The following is a 17,317-nucleotide window of genomic DNA, read 5'->3' on the forward strand; positions in this document are numbered from 1 at the left end:
TTTTTGCTGCATTTCATTTAAAATTATTTCCTGTGATTTCATTATAGATACATTCTCAATCAATTCAGTTTTCACTTCGTAGTAAGGCAAAAATACATAAAAACTCAAAACGCCTTCATTAAAAATTGTAAAATACAGAAAAACCTAAAGCAACAAATACAGTTAAAAGCCTGTTAAAAAAAATAATATTTACAATGAAAATTAGAGTTTCTACGCAAAAACAAGCAGTTCGGTCAGCGGTCAGTAAGGCAGCATTTTCGGCGCGCAAAATTGAAAGTAAACGTTTTGTTCCACTAGACATAAAAGCACTGAAATTAGTGAACCAATTCTCTTAATTCATTATTCGAATAAATTTTCAAATATAAACACGCTGCGGCCTCGTTAGGCCTAACCCCACTGAAATTTTATATTGTTAATAATTCTAGAACTATTGTATGGAGATTAACCAAAGGCATAAAATCCTTAACCCGGAGCATAAGAACAGCATCGCTGTCAAAGTTAAAACTGTACAAATTACAAACATATAAAAATAAAAGACTGATTCGGGTAACAGAGTAAAAATATATATACATATTTATATATGTTTGGTAAAGCAGACTGCAGTAAAAAAGAAAGGTGCACAAATAAGTATTCCTGCAGTCCCATATGCAAAATTTCGATGTTCTACGGCTATTCGTTTTTGAGTTATGCTAGATACATATTATAGGTATGTACAAAAATCACGAACGAAAATCTCTTCTGAATCCATTTTAAATCCATTTTACACTTTTGAAAAAAAGAGGCCTTTATTCTACCCGTACGTACAGAGGTCATAAAAAAGATCGTTCAGATGGATCCGAGAGCGATCAGAATAAACATTTTCGTTGAAATAAGATACTGGAAATTTTTCTCGATTGCAGTAGTTCCTTTACTTTGTACAAAGAAGTAAAAATGATCATTAAGTTCTATACTCATTTTTACAGCGCTTTTAGTTTTTTCTATTTAATTTTATTATCCATTAGTTCCTACCTCCCATATTGATTAAAATTGCTTAGAAGAACTTAAGATCTACAATATCACAGCGCAAAATATCCAGAAAGAGTCTATAATGGATTAAATGTAAACCGTCGTTAATTTTTTATTCACGTTGAAACATGCCTCTCATTGTGCACAAATACAGTAACGTTTATAATTCTGCTCAATTTTGCACGCTCTCATAATAACATGAAGTGTTAAAAAGTCGGCTAGAAGGTAGAGTAAAAGTTGTGGTAGGATACAGGAGTAATCGTATTTTTAGAACAATGAAATTTTAAGCTGGAAAATGATCAAATTATCAAAATTAATTTAAATAACTATAGCAAAAGAATGCATTTCATAAGAGGATCTGCACATTCTCAGCTTTTCTGTATTTCCATTTTATTAACTAACCTGTGAATGCATTACAGTATAGAATAACGTAATTTTATGGTATGGAATGATATGTTATTAAAATGGGGGTGGCAAGTTATTATGAATACCTGTGAATGAATCATGATATGGAGATATATGTCATTAGGCTCTAGAGTGATTATCTATGAATACATAATAACAGTGAATGACATATTATTACAATATGGAATGTTATATTATCATGAATATCTATGAATACATAATAACAGGGAATGGCGTATTATTACAATATGGAATGTTATATTATCATGAATATCTATGAATATGTTGCAATATGGAATAATGTATTATTATGATGAAATAACATATTACTACTTAATGAAATGCGCATTATTATAAATATCTGTGAATGAATTTCAATATGGAATGTACGTATAGCGCCGTAATAAGGCTGTGATATGTAATATGTCTAAAACCTGCCGCTTTTGTGAGCAGCTAAACGGTTTACTTGAATTGTCGAGAAAGTATTCTAGCATTTGTAAGCTTCATGCAAGCAACCATTTTGGTGTTATATGACGGTTGGCTAAATCTGTAATAAAATTTCAGTTTCAATCGATTTTTCAATTCTAACGTTAGAAAAAACTGCAATGTTCAATATTATGAGTACAGTAACAGCATTAAAGGACCTTGGATGAAGTTAAACATCCGAATGCAGTTTATTCATTTCCTCATTAAAGCCATTTAATATATCCTCAAGTTATGAATCATGACAAAAGTTATTATATTGTTTGCGGAGATAATGTAAATACACTTACTCTTTATCCACAATAATTTTTCTTTTCGATGGATTGACTCTTGAATAAACAAATGGCAGCAAACAAAGAAGAATAAACAGCTTCGCACCCATTCTTTCTCTAAGCACCTTTAAAAGAATGTTTTAAATGCTAGTAGATATGCAATCAAAATATACCATTAAAATCTGGCTCAAGAAAATTGATCTTATGAATTATTCGTTACATCAAATTTATAATTATTTATTCCCTTTTGAAAGAAAATTTAATTCTTTCTAAAACACTAACTAATGTTTCCTGTTTCATTTAAAGCTGAAATAAACCCTCGGTTATATATATATATATATATATATATATATGTATGTATGTATATAAACATATATATATATATGTATATAAACACATATATATATATATATATATATATATGTATGTATATAAACATATATATATATATATATAGAAAGACAGAGATGGAGAAATATTTTAACATAAACAAAAGATTTAATATTATCAAGTAGAAGCTTGAATTTCTGAGATAAAAGAAAAATAGATATTTTAATATTACTTTATTTCATTTTCGTGCAGTAGAAATGAAAGACATTTCAATGCAGTGCCGTACACACGTCAGAAAAAGGAAATGCTTCATTCTTTCAACATTTCCTTTAACAAGCGAAAAATTCAAGTTACGTGATACATCTTTCTACACAATGTAAAATAAAGCATCAAAATAGTCTACAGGCTCACCAGCGGTCGAGCGGTAAAAGCCGCTGAACACTGGTAGTTCGTTCCGGGGTTCGAGTCCCGGCGAACGGGCTGACTGCATAGGCGTTTTCGTGGTTTTCCCCATGTGTAACGTGGATACGAGCCAGTTTCCCTTAAAAAGACCTCCACGGGACATCCCTCCCTTTCCGTGTAGTGCCTAAGGGCGGAGCACGTAATAAATAAATAAATAAATAAATAAAAATAAAAATAGTCTACAAATGTTGTGAAAACAAAGGAGGTTTAGTTGCACTTATTTCTAAGGTTACTGAGCGATAAATCCATATTTTGCCCTAAACTGGAAAGTAAGCCCTAGCATGATTATTCAAAATGCTGTTTATAAAAATCAAACTCAAAAATAAGCTAGACGAACGCTAGACTTATTCCCGAATGTCGTGTCAAAGTGCAGAGATAATGCACATGAACACATGAAAACGGATGAAAGTGGTTGTGACTAATCACATAATCTTTGTGGTTCAACACGTTGTGTGTTATAAAGAATGTACTTAATTTTCTTTTGTGAATTGAAAAAATATTTACTGAAATTTGCGTCTGTAATTTTCGTCGCTTTTGTGTGTTTCATCTTACACTGCCTTCCAAAATTTAAGGAACAGCATATTTTGAAGTCTCACCATTACAAAAATGTCAGTAACATTTAAATTCACAGTTTATATGCATTACAGTAACGAATTTTATGAAAATATATGCAGAAACAATAGCTATATGCAAACACTTTTATTTTATAAAAAGGAATACTTTTATAGGAACTGAAGAAAAAAGGCAAAAATTGAAAGTTTTGTTCACGAGTGTTGATCTTCAATTGTTATTAGCAATTTGCTTGCAATATCCAGGAGAAGTCGGTTGGATGATAATGGGAATATCACAAGCGGATGCTGCTAGACGTCTCAATTCCTCTGATAATGCTGTCAGTCACCTATGCAATCAGTTTTATCCAAGGATTCTGTATCTAGAAGACATGTTTCAGGAAGACCTAGAGTTACAACACCTACGGGAGGCCGTTATTTAGCTCTTTCGGCCCCGAAGGATGAAAAACAGTACTGTGCCTCAGCTCATGGCAGGTCATTTAGTGGCAACAGGAATAAGAATCTCAGCTACTACAGTGCGCAGACGCCTGCACAATACAGGTCTGTATGCAAGACGACCAGTTACTTGTGTACCCTTGACAGAGGACACATAGGTGAATGTTTATGTTGGGCAAAAGAACACGTCTCCTCGACCAATCAACAATGAGTGTCTGTTCTCTTCACAGATGAGTCCAGGTTCACATTGGATAATGATTCAGGTCGTCAGCTGATCTGGAGGGAACAACGCACCAGATACAACCAATCCCACATTGTGGAAAGACACAGTTATAAAGGTGGTGGAATAATGGTTTGTGCAGGAATCTCTCGGTGGTCACACTAATCTGCAAGTGTTCCACGGAGGAACTTTTACCGATGTGACAAGACCGATTTATCAAGACGAGATCCTTGATCAATATCTACGCCCATATGCCGCTGCTTAGTCTTGGATTGTTCATGCATTTCTTCTGATGGACAACAATGCGCGACCTCACCGAGCTCGGGTTGCTGAAGAATATTTTGAGGGTCACGGTATTGAGCGGACTGAAGGCAGCTCAATTCCTAGACCTGAATTCGATACAGCATCTTTGGGACTATCTTGGGAGACAGGTCGCTGCTTTAAATCCTTTTCCAAGGGCGTTAGATGAGCTTGAACAAAGATTATTCTGTGTCTTATTGCTTCCCATTTTACTGTCCGACAGCTTAATTGACAGGATGGAACGTTGCTGCCGCCAGTTATTACAGCTAGTAGTGGACACATTCCTCATTAGAACCCATTTTTGTAATGTTATCAGCTCATTATTCCCCCGCAAATGGTGACATAACTGTTTCTCCAAGATAAGCAGCGGTCTCTGCCAAGAGTGCAATTTTTTGTTGTAATTCATGTTTGTGTTGAACTTTAGAAACATTCTCTGTCGCATTCCTTAAAGAACTGTTTAGTGAACATGTCCTCTAAATTTCTGGAAAAAAAAAAAAAAAAAAAAAAAAAAAAAACATGCTGTTCCTTAACTTTTGCAGGGCAGTGTATTAACAGTTTTTATTGACACTCCGATTCTCGTAAGTGCTGAACTCATATTGGGTTTACTTGAAGGATCTCTTAAGCAAGTACTTCATACTTTTCTGCAAAGAGAAGATGTTGAATCACCAAATGGTCCGAAAATGGTGATCAGAGTGCGATGACACAGTAAACAAGTAGACAAAGGAAATACTGAGGTTCCTAAGAGACGATCAAGCTGACAATCATTATTTCTTGAATGAGAAGAACTCATTTTCGGAAGGATTTTATCAGCTATAAATAGATCAAACAGAATCTTTCCTGGTAGAAGAATAAGAATTTTGGTTGCTCGCAGTTAATTACAATAGCTCCACATCTGGATATATGAATTGAAAAATTCAAATATCAGAATACTGAATGGATGGCTTCCTTGAGCGATATGAATTATCTCTAATTTGGTTGACAACACCGTTTAATCTGGAAAATATGAAGTTGTTAAATATACACTTGCATTCAAGATTCTTGTTAATGGCCTCAACATTTTTAAATTTCAAATCTTCAAAATGATTGCTATAGATAAAACTGCAGTATTTATGGATTAAGGATCTCAAATGATTATTTGTTTATATCGGTTGCTCGACAGTCTGTATTAACTTCATTATTTACGAAAATGCAAGTAATTGGCATCTGTAACATGTAGTTTTGCACTTTCTCTGGATTCAAAGAAATCCTTGTTCCTAATTAATACTAAGTGCAAGAAAGATAAGACTAAACCTGTTCCAGACACATACAAACAGCTATAAAGTAGTCGACTTTATGCTACAATTTAAGATCCGAAAGTTTGTGATTTAATCAGAACTCTTAGCACTAAAGACAAGGATAACTGTATTACGAAATGACGACTAGATCAAATCACGATTTTATGCGGGAATGGTTTCCTGTCTTTAGACTCTTGATGTTCCAACAAACTAGGCACTCAAGAACTATCTGCCCATGGATATTAATAATTAGATTTAAAAAGAAATGGAAAGGAATAAGAGTGGGAATTTTGTTAAACCTAGCTCGCAGCAGACCATGACTTCGGTGAAGTAACCAATTATAGCTGTCTAACCTAAACGGGCTACATGTACAATGCATATTTAAAACCAATTTAAATGCTAAACATGAGAGATAACGGCAATAGTTGTGCAGTAAATTGAAATCTCAGGAAATTTGAGCTTTATGATAGTGTACCAGTAGATGACATCTCTGTAGTTAAATAAATGTTAATTTTCGCATGTGAATGAGTGAATAAAGGTAAATTCTTGAATACATGAATAAATGTATTAAATGGGTAGTTATTAATTGTTTTTCATGAAAAACTAAGATTCCCTGATAATAAGCTCTTATACGTCGTTTAGAGTACAATTATAAAATCTGGTCTTTTGGGGGATGGAGAACAAGGTAACAGTTGCAAGATGTATAAAATCAGGTATAACCCGAAATAGTTCCTCAATATTTAGTGCGGATAAGGAGTGTTAAGATGTATATTTTTTATTTGTTTAGATACAAATATTTTATTTCATTGGCCAGATATATATATATATATTATTTCATTTAGTAAGATTTCGGTCAAGATAAGATGGACTAGAAAAGTCTAAAAAATACTCAAGAAGGATATTAGCTTGTCAAATAGAATTCAATGTATAAGATAAAAATACGATTAAGACATTGTTCAGTGCTGATGATGTTAATTATATTGTGCTGTTTGGAAACTCTTTTAATTTGAAGAAATCTGCACAGAACCGATGTGAAAAACGACCTAAATATTTGATAGGTTTCTAGGTTTTATATGTATATATATAATATCTACATAGCTTTGGTATATGTATCTTACTCCGAAAGATTTGTGCACATTTTTAAGTTTGTTTTGTAGGGTTTATATTTATTTTAACTAACATTTATTTTAAGTTTAAACTATCTTTCCTGTCAAGCCTTACTTTCCCTGGAACTGCCAATGCCAGAGTATGTAAATTTTAGTAGAACGCGCAAGGATTCAAATTATCAGCGGAAGTATTCTGATTTAAATAGAATGGAAACAAGTTCGAGGTGTGCTATTCTTACTCCACGAGCGCGGAGGTAGTTAGCCAGAAATTGAAGAACCACGCCTTTCGGCCTGTGTGCTTGCCTCGGAGAATTGTTAATCGTTCAACGTGATATTCAAAGTTTGCTGAATTAGCAGCGGTATTGTAAAACGCGGTGAGATTAGTGACGTTTAGAGACCCTCGTAGTTAGAGTCTTGTTATTATTTCTTTTCAGGTTCTAATTTTTATTTTAACGCCGGGTCGGCGTAGTTTGTGAGCGTCAAGAGCACGCAATTGTAATTTATTAAGTTGAATAAAAAGTGACTTAAACCCTTAGCAAGACTCTGTCTAAATTCCAGTTTCAACAGTCACCTCTTGGTTGCGTGCAGGTTGGAGGCGCGCAACTCTACATTGGCGCCCGAACACTTGTCGAACTGAAATGGTCGAAAATCGGATGAAAGCCGCGGGACAATCCCAAGAAATGGCAAGCCAATTGGAAGGATTTGGATACCTGATGCAGACTTTGAAAGCGTCAATCAAGCCAAACGTCAGTTTCGACGGACGGAAAAAATTCGGTGGCGATATTTCTAGAAGGCCTAGAAAATCACTTTCAGCTCTACCCTGTGCCTGAAAGACAAAACGTTGCCGTCGCCACATCTGCACTAACAGGACAGGCCGCGCTATGGTGGAAGAATATAGGCAAATTTTTATTAGGGGAATTTGGAAGCCAGACATATAAATTTGAAAATTTCAAAAAATCTTTAGTAAAGGCCTTCTCCATAGTGAAAGATCGAGCAAGGAGCAAGGAAGGAGCAAGGATCGAGAAGCCGAACTATATAGTTTCTATCAACGGGATATAGAAGAGTTGACGGACTTTATTCTGCGAAAAAATAAGCTGACGGATATGCTGTATGGGAAGAAACCCGACGCGCAGATTATTGAAATAATCTTACCAATATTGTTACCTGCTGTTCAAGACTACTTCGAAATTAGAAACCCAAGCACATTGCAGGAGCTCTTCGAATTGGCGGTCAAGTTTCAAAATCGCAGAATAGCGGATAAAGCTAGAGGGACATCGTATTCTCAAAGTACCCGAGGGCAATCTTCAAATGAGCAAACCAGAAATGCAAACCGCTCTTATGGGGGAAAGAGCTATCAAGCTAACTCATCGAACCTCGAAGGTCAAGGCCCAAAAAGGAAATTCGAAAACAAACATCCGCGTACCCAGAAGGCAGAAGTTGAAAGGAAAGCTTTAAACGAGTAGAGGGGCCTGTGAAAGCGAGGGTCCAGACCCCGGAAGTTTAAAAAAAACCCTCAAAAAACATTCAAATACGGTCATCGTAAAAAACTCACATCTACCAATTATACAAGTCCTGGTTGGCGATGTACCAGTAGAAGCCCTCATCGATACAGGAGCAGAAGGTAATTTTATGAGCGAAACATTCTTCAAAAAGAATTTTTATAGGTTACGATTATTTAAAAACAAAAATATGAAAGCGCAAGGAAAAACCTCTCACTGCATCGGGAAATTATCATTAAACATACAGGTAAAAGAGGAAAGCCTCAAAGTATTAATTTTTGTAGTGAAGAATCTGCAAAATCCTCTTATTTTAGGTATGGAGTTTTTAAGGGCCGCGAGGTTCAAACTGAATTTTCAAGACAGTTCTGTTGTGCTGGAGATGGACCACAGGGTGGTGGAACCTGTGAAACAACCGCAAGTTGACCTTAGCCATTTGAATGACCATGAAAGTCAAGCCATCCAGCAAGTGGTGAGTAATTTTTCAAACTAGTTTTCAGAAAAGCCTGGTAGCTGTCAAATAGTTACGCATGAGATACAGTTAACTGCCGAAAAACCTTGTAGGACTAAACCGTATCGTTATGATAAACAAAAAGACCTAATCATCGGACAACATATTCAGGAGATGTTAAAGAATAAAATAATAACGCCCATAAATAGTGAGCACGCGAGCCCAGTCGTACTATGTAGGAAAAAGAACGAGTTTCCTCCTTCGGATAAAAGGGCTTGGAGGTTTGCTATCGATTACAGAAAACTAAATAGTATTACTAAATTCCCAGTTTACCCTTTGCCGGTTATAGAGGAAATTATTAGAAAGATCAAATCTACTAGATATATGACTACTTTTGAGTTAACGTCTGGGTACTATCAAATAGCTATGAAACCCGAAGACATACATAAAACAGCGTTTATAACAAAATCGGGCACTTATGCATTTTTACGCATGCCCTTTGGTTTGTGTGGGACCCCATCAACATTCCAGAGAGCTATGGACATTGTTCTAAAGCCTGTCCTAGGAAAATCCACTTTAATCTATCTAGATGATATAATTATAACGAGTAGTACGTTGGAACAACATATTAAAGATCTAGAAGAAGTTTTTAAATTATTAAAAGAGGTCGGTCTTACAATTAACGCCTCAAAATGCAAGTTCGCAACTAAAGAACTTAAATATCTCGGTTATAAAATTTCGCAAAAGGGTATAGAAACGCAAGATTCAAAAATAAAAGCAATCAAGAATTTCCCACCGCCAAGAAACTTTCTTCTTTCCTTGGGTTATGTTCTTACTATCGGGCTTTCATAAAATATTTCGCTAATATTGTTGAACCACTGTTAGTAATTAAAAGAAAGAAAAGTAAATTTACGTGGACAGCGGAAGCAAATGTAGCAACATTAGCCGTATTAATGGGTGTACACAAATTTCGGGTTTATTTCGGCAAAGCGCCAGCAACAGTCTTTTCGGATCATGCGGCTGTTGGTAGACTTTACTCGGGGAAAAACCTAACGCCCAGGTTAATAAGATGGGCTTTAAAACTCCAAGAATATAATCTAATAATAAAATATAAACCGGGTATGGAAAACAATATTACTGACGCACTTTCTAGTATAAAACTGGACGATGAAGGAAATGAACTTAAATGCGCTGTGTTGACTTCAAAAATGTTAGATTCTAGAGATACGATTATCACTGAACTGAAAGCTGATACTGAATTTGGAAATATCTATGCATATTTGAAAGACCCCGAAGGCTTTGAGCACACAGATATCGATGCGATAAGAAATAGAGCAGAAAACTATGAAATAATAGATAATTTATTATTTTATACGAAAACAACAAACGAAAATCTCGAGTACAAACCAGTCATCCCAGCCTCGCTTCGATTAAGCATTTTGAAGGAATTACACGACGCGAAAACAGCGGGTCATTCAGGGGTCAGAAAGACTTTAAAAATGGTACACGAGGCGGTATATTTCCCGCAATTATACAAAATAGTAACTGTGTATGTCAGGTCCTGCAATCAATGTCAGTTAATAAATGATATTAATTACAGCCCGGCCGGATACTTAAATAGCATTCGCGCTACATTTCCGAATGAAATTTTAGGCATAGATCTTCTTGGCCCCTTCCCTCAGAGCGAGTTAAATAAAAATCGTTTTCTTTTAGTAATTGTAGATCACTTTCCAAAATGGACAGAAATTGCTCCACTTAAACGCGCGTCAGCCAAAACAGTCGCAGATGCATTCTTACACAGATACATTTTAAAATACGGTGCACCGATAAAAGTCATTAGCGATAACGGAAAACAATTCATTAGTCAAATATTTGAAAACACATGCACTGGACTTGGCATACGCCATATCAAAATGGTTCCGTATAGACCACAGGCAAACATAGCAGAGAGAGTGAATAAAAACATTGTAAAAATAATTCGCAGTTACGTTAGCACACATCACAAGCGCTGGGATGGCTACATAAATGAATTAGCTTATGCTTTAAGAACGGCAAATCACGATACTACGGGAAAAACCCCAGCAGAATTATTTTTAGGCCGAAAGTTAATTACGCCTTTGGATAAATTATTCTTTGTGCAACAAAGAGAGCAAGAGTTTAAACAGAAAGATGTGAAAAAATTTATTGATCAGGTGCTTAAAAGCTCGGATACGGCAAGAAATAAGCAAAAAATATATTACGATAGAAAACGCCGTGAAGCAGATTTTAAAGTTGGGGATAAAGTATTGAAGCGGAAATTTTCTTTATCAAGTGCCCCAGACAATTTTAATGCAAAGTTAGCTCCAAAATTTGAAGACCCCTATGTAATTCAGGAAATCAAAGGAGTCGTATTGTACCTTAAGAACGAGAGAGGGGAAATCTGTAAAGCAAGTCCCGACCAAGTGAAAAAATACTATAATCAAAATGATTTTGAAATCCTTAAAAGTTTCTTGCAGGACTCAAGCCTAAAAGAAGTAGAAGGCCCAGAAATAACGACAACCGTTCCACCACCCAAGAAGCAGAGAACTGAAGAGAGACCTAGCCTTTCTACAACCCAGGCGGCGGTACCGAAAAGAAAAAACGAAAATTTTCAGACTCCAGCATTTAAGAAAAACAAGAATGCAAAGCCACCGCGTAAAGAAACCTTGGTAAAGAGGAAAACACCACCTACAACGTATCGCAGTAGAAATTATACATCAAGGAGAACGCTCCCAGGGCCAGAGAGTCAGGTGCAAACAAGGCTGCCGTTCCGGAAACTAAAAAGACATCAGGAGGAACGAAAAGACCAGCAACAACAGAAGAAATTCAAGAAGGACTCCAGACCGGAGGACGTCAAGACCAGCCGTCCAAGGGAAAAACGAAAAAGACAGCAACCTGACGATTGCTACGCCAAGAGGCCAGCATGCAGAGGGCGCAAAAGAAAAACTAATGTGGACGACACTCGGAGGTCAGTAAGGAGAAGATTGACGTCCATGAAACCTATAACGTGGGAACAGTTTTGCCAGAAAAGAATGACGGAGTTTCAATCATCGAAAACTCAAAGATAATTTAAAATATTTAATAATTTTTTTTTCTTTTGTTCTGAAATGTTATGCGTAAGTACGAAGTTCTATGTTTTGACGAAAGTCAATATGTCTCGGTTGAGATTTAGTTTTGTTTTACTTTATTTAGCTAAGGCAAAAGTATTATTTTCTTTAAGTACAAAATCTAAGAACAAGCATTTTCTGTTGGTCGAAAGACTAATTCTGTTATGTTAAAGCCAAAATTTGGCCGAAGATAAAAATAACTTCATATTCTTGTATTAATAAGAATTTTAGTTTCAGTACCGCCAGCTTGGCGAAGAATGAGTAAAGTAAAAATTTATTTTCTCTTATTCATTTTATGGTAAATTGTAAAAATCATATGTATTAAAATTTTGTAAATGTACGTAAATACTTGAATGTTATGTAAAAGTAGAATTTAGTCTAGAAGCATAAAAGTTTAGATGCTAAAAGTAAAATGCTCAAAAGCAATGAATTCAAAATTTAAGTATTAAACTGTAGATAAAGTCATGCTTTAGAGCGAAAGCCTGCTTGTTTAAAGATGAATGAGGGGGAAGTTAGAATGAATGTGTTTTGTAGGGTTCTCCACCTACACTTGAATTTTTAAAAATGTTAAAGTAGCTCATCGAGTTGTAGAATGTCGAGTAAGGTGTGTCTATTTGGTCGTTGAATTCTAACAAATCATGGTGGTTAGGGGAAGTGTTGTAAGACTAAGACACGACTATTTCCGTTTGACACCACACATGGTGGAGAGTAAAGTTAAATTAATGTTTGAATAATTGAATGAATGTGAAGTAAGCAGTAACTAAGGAAAACGAATCGTTTAAAAACAAAAATTTATTCAGTGTCAAGAAAGTGTAAATTATAATGTATTTAGAAAGATTCTGATACTTATTTCTTCCAGATGCTGGAAGGAAAAGAACATGATTGATTGCTGAAGTCCAGGAAAAGTTGCTGTAAGAAGAGAGATTTATATAAGTATCTACAGAAATTTAATATACCTTTTGTTACATAAGATTTTTTTTTGTGTAAACGAGGCTCTTAAGAGTTAGTTCAGAATTGTAGAAACCTTACAACAGGTCGTTTGTAGAACCTGCTTCCAAGTTTTCCAAATTCTGGCAGCGGCAAATGTAGGGTTTATATTTATTTTAACTAACATTTATTTTAAGTTTAAACTATCTTTCCTGTCAAGCCTTACTTTCCCCTGGAACTGCCAATGCCAGAGTATGTAAATTTTAGTAGAACGCGCAAGGATTCAAATTATCAGCGGAAGTATTCTGATTTAAATAGAATGGAAACGAGTTCGAGGTGTGCTGTTCTTACTTCACGAGCGCGGAGGTAGTTAGCCAGAAATTGAAGAACCACGCGTTTCGGCCTGTGTGCTTGCCTCGGAGAATTGTTAATCGTTCAACGTGATATTCAAAGTTTGCTGAATTAGCAGCGGTATTGTAAAACGCGGTGAAGTTAGTTACGTTTAGAGACCCTCGTAGTTAGAGTCTTGTTATTATTTCTTTTCAGGTTCTTATTTTTATTTTACCGCCGGGTCGGCATAGTTTGTGAGCGTCAAGAGCACGCAATTGTAATTTCTTAAGTTGAATAAAAAGTGACTTAAACCCTTAGCAAGACTCTGTCTAAATTCCAGTTTCAACAGTCACCTCTTGGTTGCGTGCAGGTTGGAGGCGCGCAACTCTACAGTTTTAACTGGGGTATAAAATTGTAACACTCTTACAAGTCTCTAATATTAGCTTATTTCCTCTTTTTTCATTTGTGTATTCATTTTTCTTTAGATTTCAAAAAACGTTTTCTATTTTTAATTGTAAGCTTTTATATTTTTAATTGTAATTCATTCAATTATTTATAGCTCATACTCTAGCATTTCTATTTATCGACCATACACTACTTATTTATTTATTAATTCTCCAATAATAAATTACTATCTTTTCTGCACTATTAAGTACGTAATTTATATACATCTTAATATGTAGAAAAGTTGATTGCGTGGATAGAGGTTGATCTGTAAGTAATAAAGGGTAAACTTGGCAGCCTAGGCATATTTAAAACGAAGCCTTTGTGGAAGATTTGATATTCCACACTAATCGTGCCTGTCCTAAAGTCTTCGCAATTTTGACTGGTTTGCGTTAACTAGAGAAGCAGCATGCAGTAATCAGAAAGGCTGATGAGTAGAAGCAAAGTATGATGTATTTATGCTAAAATCTTAATTCAGAGCGGGTCAGTTTCGATTTCGGTACCATTTTGATTGCTTCATAAAGCTCTAATACGTATTTGCTTTAGGCTTATGTAAGTTATTTTCGTCAGAGCGTTATGTAAAAGTCATACGATACGAATTAATGTATAAATAATGTAATCTAAAAACTTTTGTTACAAGCAATCACTACTTTTAGAATAGAAAGGGAAAATACCTAAAATGAAGATTTAAAGGGATATTGCAAATTTACTAGAATTTTGATTTGCGTACATTTTATCTTACATACACACATATGTATACATATATATATAATTAAAAAGCTAGGTAGTAATTAATATAAAAAAGACTCATTTGGTCTAAAATTTTGTTGCGCAATATGCTGCAAAATTAAGGAAATGAGAAGAAGATAAATTGTAGTTAGCTCGCCAAAAAGTTACCAGGGGCTGTGGCTCCCAGAAAGTTTCAACACATTATTTTTTAACACAATGACATTGAAGGGTGAAAAATTAGGCTACATGCGAAATAAAATGTATAATATAAAACACAGCAAAATACCCATCGATGTGATAGGTGAAAAGTAAAAACTTATAAAAAACCGATCGATGGAACAAGTTAAAACTAATAAAACAAATAAAAACATGAAAAAACATAAAAAATTATAAAAACTATAAAGCGGAAAATGGTAAATTAGCTCAATTCGGTGCCCAACCTGGCTTTTTAAGGGAAATTTCTAGTTAAACGTCGAACCAAGCTAACTCCATTACGCTTTCGCCGAAACAGACAATTGAAACTTTTCTGTTAAGAAAATTTTTTATAATTAGATGAATTGTCCTAAAAAAATTTTTTTAGTCTCAATTCTCTGTTCCAATTTCCCGACGCGTCTGCACAAAACGACACATTAAGGTGTAAAAAATGTAACTGCAACTCCGATGTACAGCAATAATTAAAATAAAATAAAATAAAAATAAATAGCGGTCTGCTATTAGTCAAACTATACAATAACGTATGGGCTAGACCTGCAAGCTTAAAGCATTAAATCTTTATAAATTTTAGAAATCTGAAATTAAATTTAAATGAAAACAAACACAGTGGGTCTTGCTAAGACCAAGAATTTTTTTTTTTTTTTTTTTTTTTTTTTTTTTGTAAAAGAAACATAAAAAACACACCTGTGGCTATGCAGTCCTCTTATCGTGAAGCAAAGCTGAAAAGGGGTTGCAATTCCCCTCTGTGTCCTTCAACGCGATCCCACTCGTCGTGTGACGTAAGGCGGGGGAAACAATGTCACTGGGCAACAGCCAATGTTGGCAGGAACTCGTCCCCTTGAGCTAAAAAAGGGGGTGAAAGACTCAGAAAGACGTGGAAAGATTTCAAAATGGCGTCAGTGAAGTTGTTTGAAGAATAAAACTGATTCTAAAAGTGAAAATGGCTAATTCAACTAAAATTACTAACATGGCCACAAAAGTAAGAGTAAAATGGAAAAAACAGTCATTTGTTAATAAAAGTCGTAATTCTTCAAGCTAGAGGGCGATCAAGCTACAACGAAAAACGAAAAGGCCCGATTTGTTAATAAATACAGTAGAATTGGCCATCAAAGTAATTTAAAACTATTTAAACAATAGTATTAAATGTATTGTGCCAAAATATTTTGGAGAAAAGAACACGTAATGACAAGAACTATCTGTACATTTTTACATTAGATTCACAGAATCAGCCATCCACTTTATACCGTCCCATTGGGCTTTAAGCATAAAATATCACTATCTAACTCAAAAAATCTAAAAATTGGTAAGGCTAATGCCAGCTTTTTTTTTAAGGTATTTTTAATTATTTGTTGAGGAATTAGGTTATTTTTCAAAATTGTCACGAAGTATAGTATTTCTTCTTGAAGGTGTTTTGTTGTATTGCAGATTTTTTTATTCTAAGTAGCTGTGAATAAATTGTGTTTAGGATGACTCTTTTGGAAATATTTGAATTCCAGTTGGTTAATTTTAGTGTTGAGAAATTGAATTCTCTTCTTTTGTCGTAAACTTTTATAAAATTGTAATCAATAATACGTAAGTCATGTTAGACTACATTATGTTGCACCGTATTTGTATTATTTAGTTTTAAGCAACTAGGGTAGATATCAGCAACTTCTATTTTGTTGTAGTTGTTATTGGCAATGACATCATCAATATATCGATAGATGTGTTGGTAAAATTTATGTTCTTCTTTATTGAGTGAACGGACAAAGGTCAATTCTTTTGTAAAAAGGAATAATTCACAGACAGAACTTGAAAAATTACCTCCCATTGGAATTCCTTGTATTTGTTTAAAGATGCTATTGTTAAATTGAATAAAATTATTCAAAAGCACGCATGAGAGAAAAAGTTGCCATTTTTCGGTACTTATTATTGTAGAAATTTTCGGAAATAAATCCGGTAGAGCAAGTAAGCATGTATATATTTCTTCAAGTGGTAAAGTAGTATAGAGGTTTTCAAAGTCGTAGCATTGGATATGGTCTATTTTATGTGATTTTATAGTTTTTAGAACTAGTTCGTTACGATAAATCATCCAGTTGCAATGCAGATCCTTAAAATCATCGTTATTAATTAGGTCACGTACTAGGCGAAGATTTTGTGCAAAAAGATAATCTATTTCTTTAAGATAACTTTTGGTGTTATTGGATACAAACCTGAATTTAATCGGAGACTTATGAAATTTTGGTAGTGCATAGAGATTGGAAAATCTGTTATTATATTTCCGGGGATGTATTTTAAGTCTTTTATGTAGTGCGTTAAATTAATTGAGAAGAATTTTAGTGCTGGTAGTAATTTTATGGTATGTGCAGGTGTTATTTAATTCATTATGCAGAAGGTTGAAGTAAAACTTTTTTCAAATAACAGTAAAATTGTTGCCGGCTTTGTCAATCTTCGTGATGATAAAGTTATCTTGCAGTTTTTGAATAAGATTATCTAGTTGCTTTTTACTGTGCAAAGAGTTGAAACAAGGCGACTTGAAAAGTAAATGTTGAAATTCTTTAATTAGTGCAGCTTTCCATTCAAGAAAAGTAGTAGTATGTAAATTGGATTTATTACTAACTAATATGATAAATTTATCAAGATCATTATTGAATTGTTTGAGGCAAAAGTGCTTATTAATACTGAAAGTAGGACGAAATTTGGTGCCAAGTTGCATAAGGGCTCGCAATTCTAAGTCTTCAATGATATTGAGATCTCCAGTA

At 34.5% G+C, this 17,317-nt stretch overlaps 1 protein-coding gene across 3 annotated transcripts in view; it reads right to left on the reverse strand.

The window, feature by feature from the left end:
- The window catches only part of LOC118187974 (multiple coagulation factor deficiency protein 2 homolog), a 132,797-nt gene that overhangs the window by 94,361 nt on the left and 21,119 nt on the right, over positions 1 to 17,317 (reverse strand). For 2 of the 3 annotated variants that reach the window (XM_085815240.1, XM_085815239.1), the window contains one exon: positions 2,184 to 2,290. In XM_085815240.1, coding sequence (XP_085671366.1) covers positions 2,184 to 2,275 — 92 coding nt within the window. In that variant the 5' untranslated portion in view covers positions 2,276 to 2,290. Of the gene's footprint in view, positions 1 to 2,183; positions 2,291 to 15,260; positions 15,420 to 17,317 lie in introns of all 3 variants that reach the window. The other variant, XM_085815241.1, reaches the window with a different exon arrangement.

This window comes from Stegodyphus dumicola, chromosome 4 (assembly GCF_044657685.1).
Source record: "Stegodyphus dumicola isolate Sdum_Otavi_A_Nest chromosome 4, ASM4465768v1".
Lineage (NCBI taxonomy): Eukaryota > Metazoa > Arthropoda > Arachnida > Araneae > Eresidae > Stegodyphus > Stegodyphus dumicola.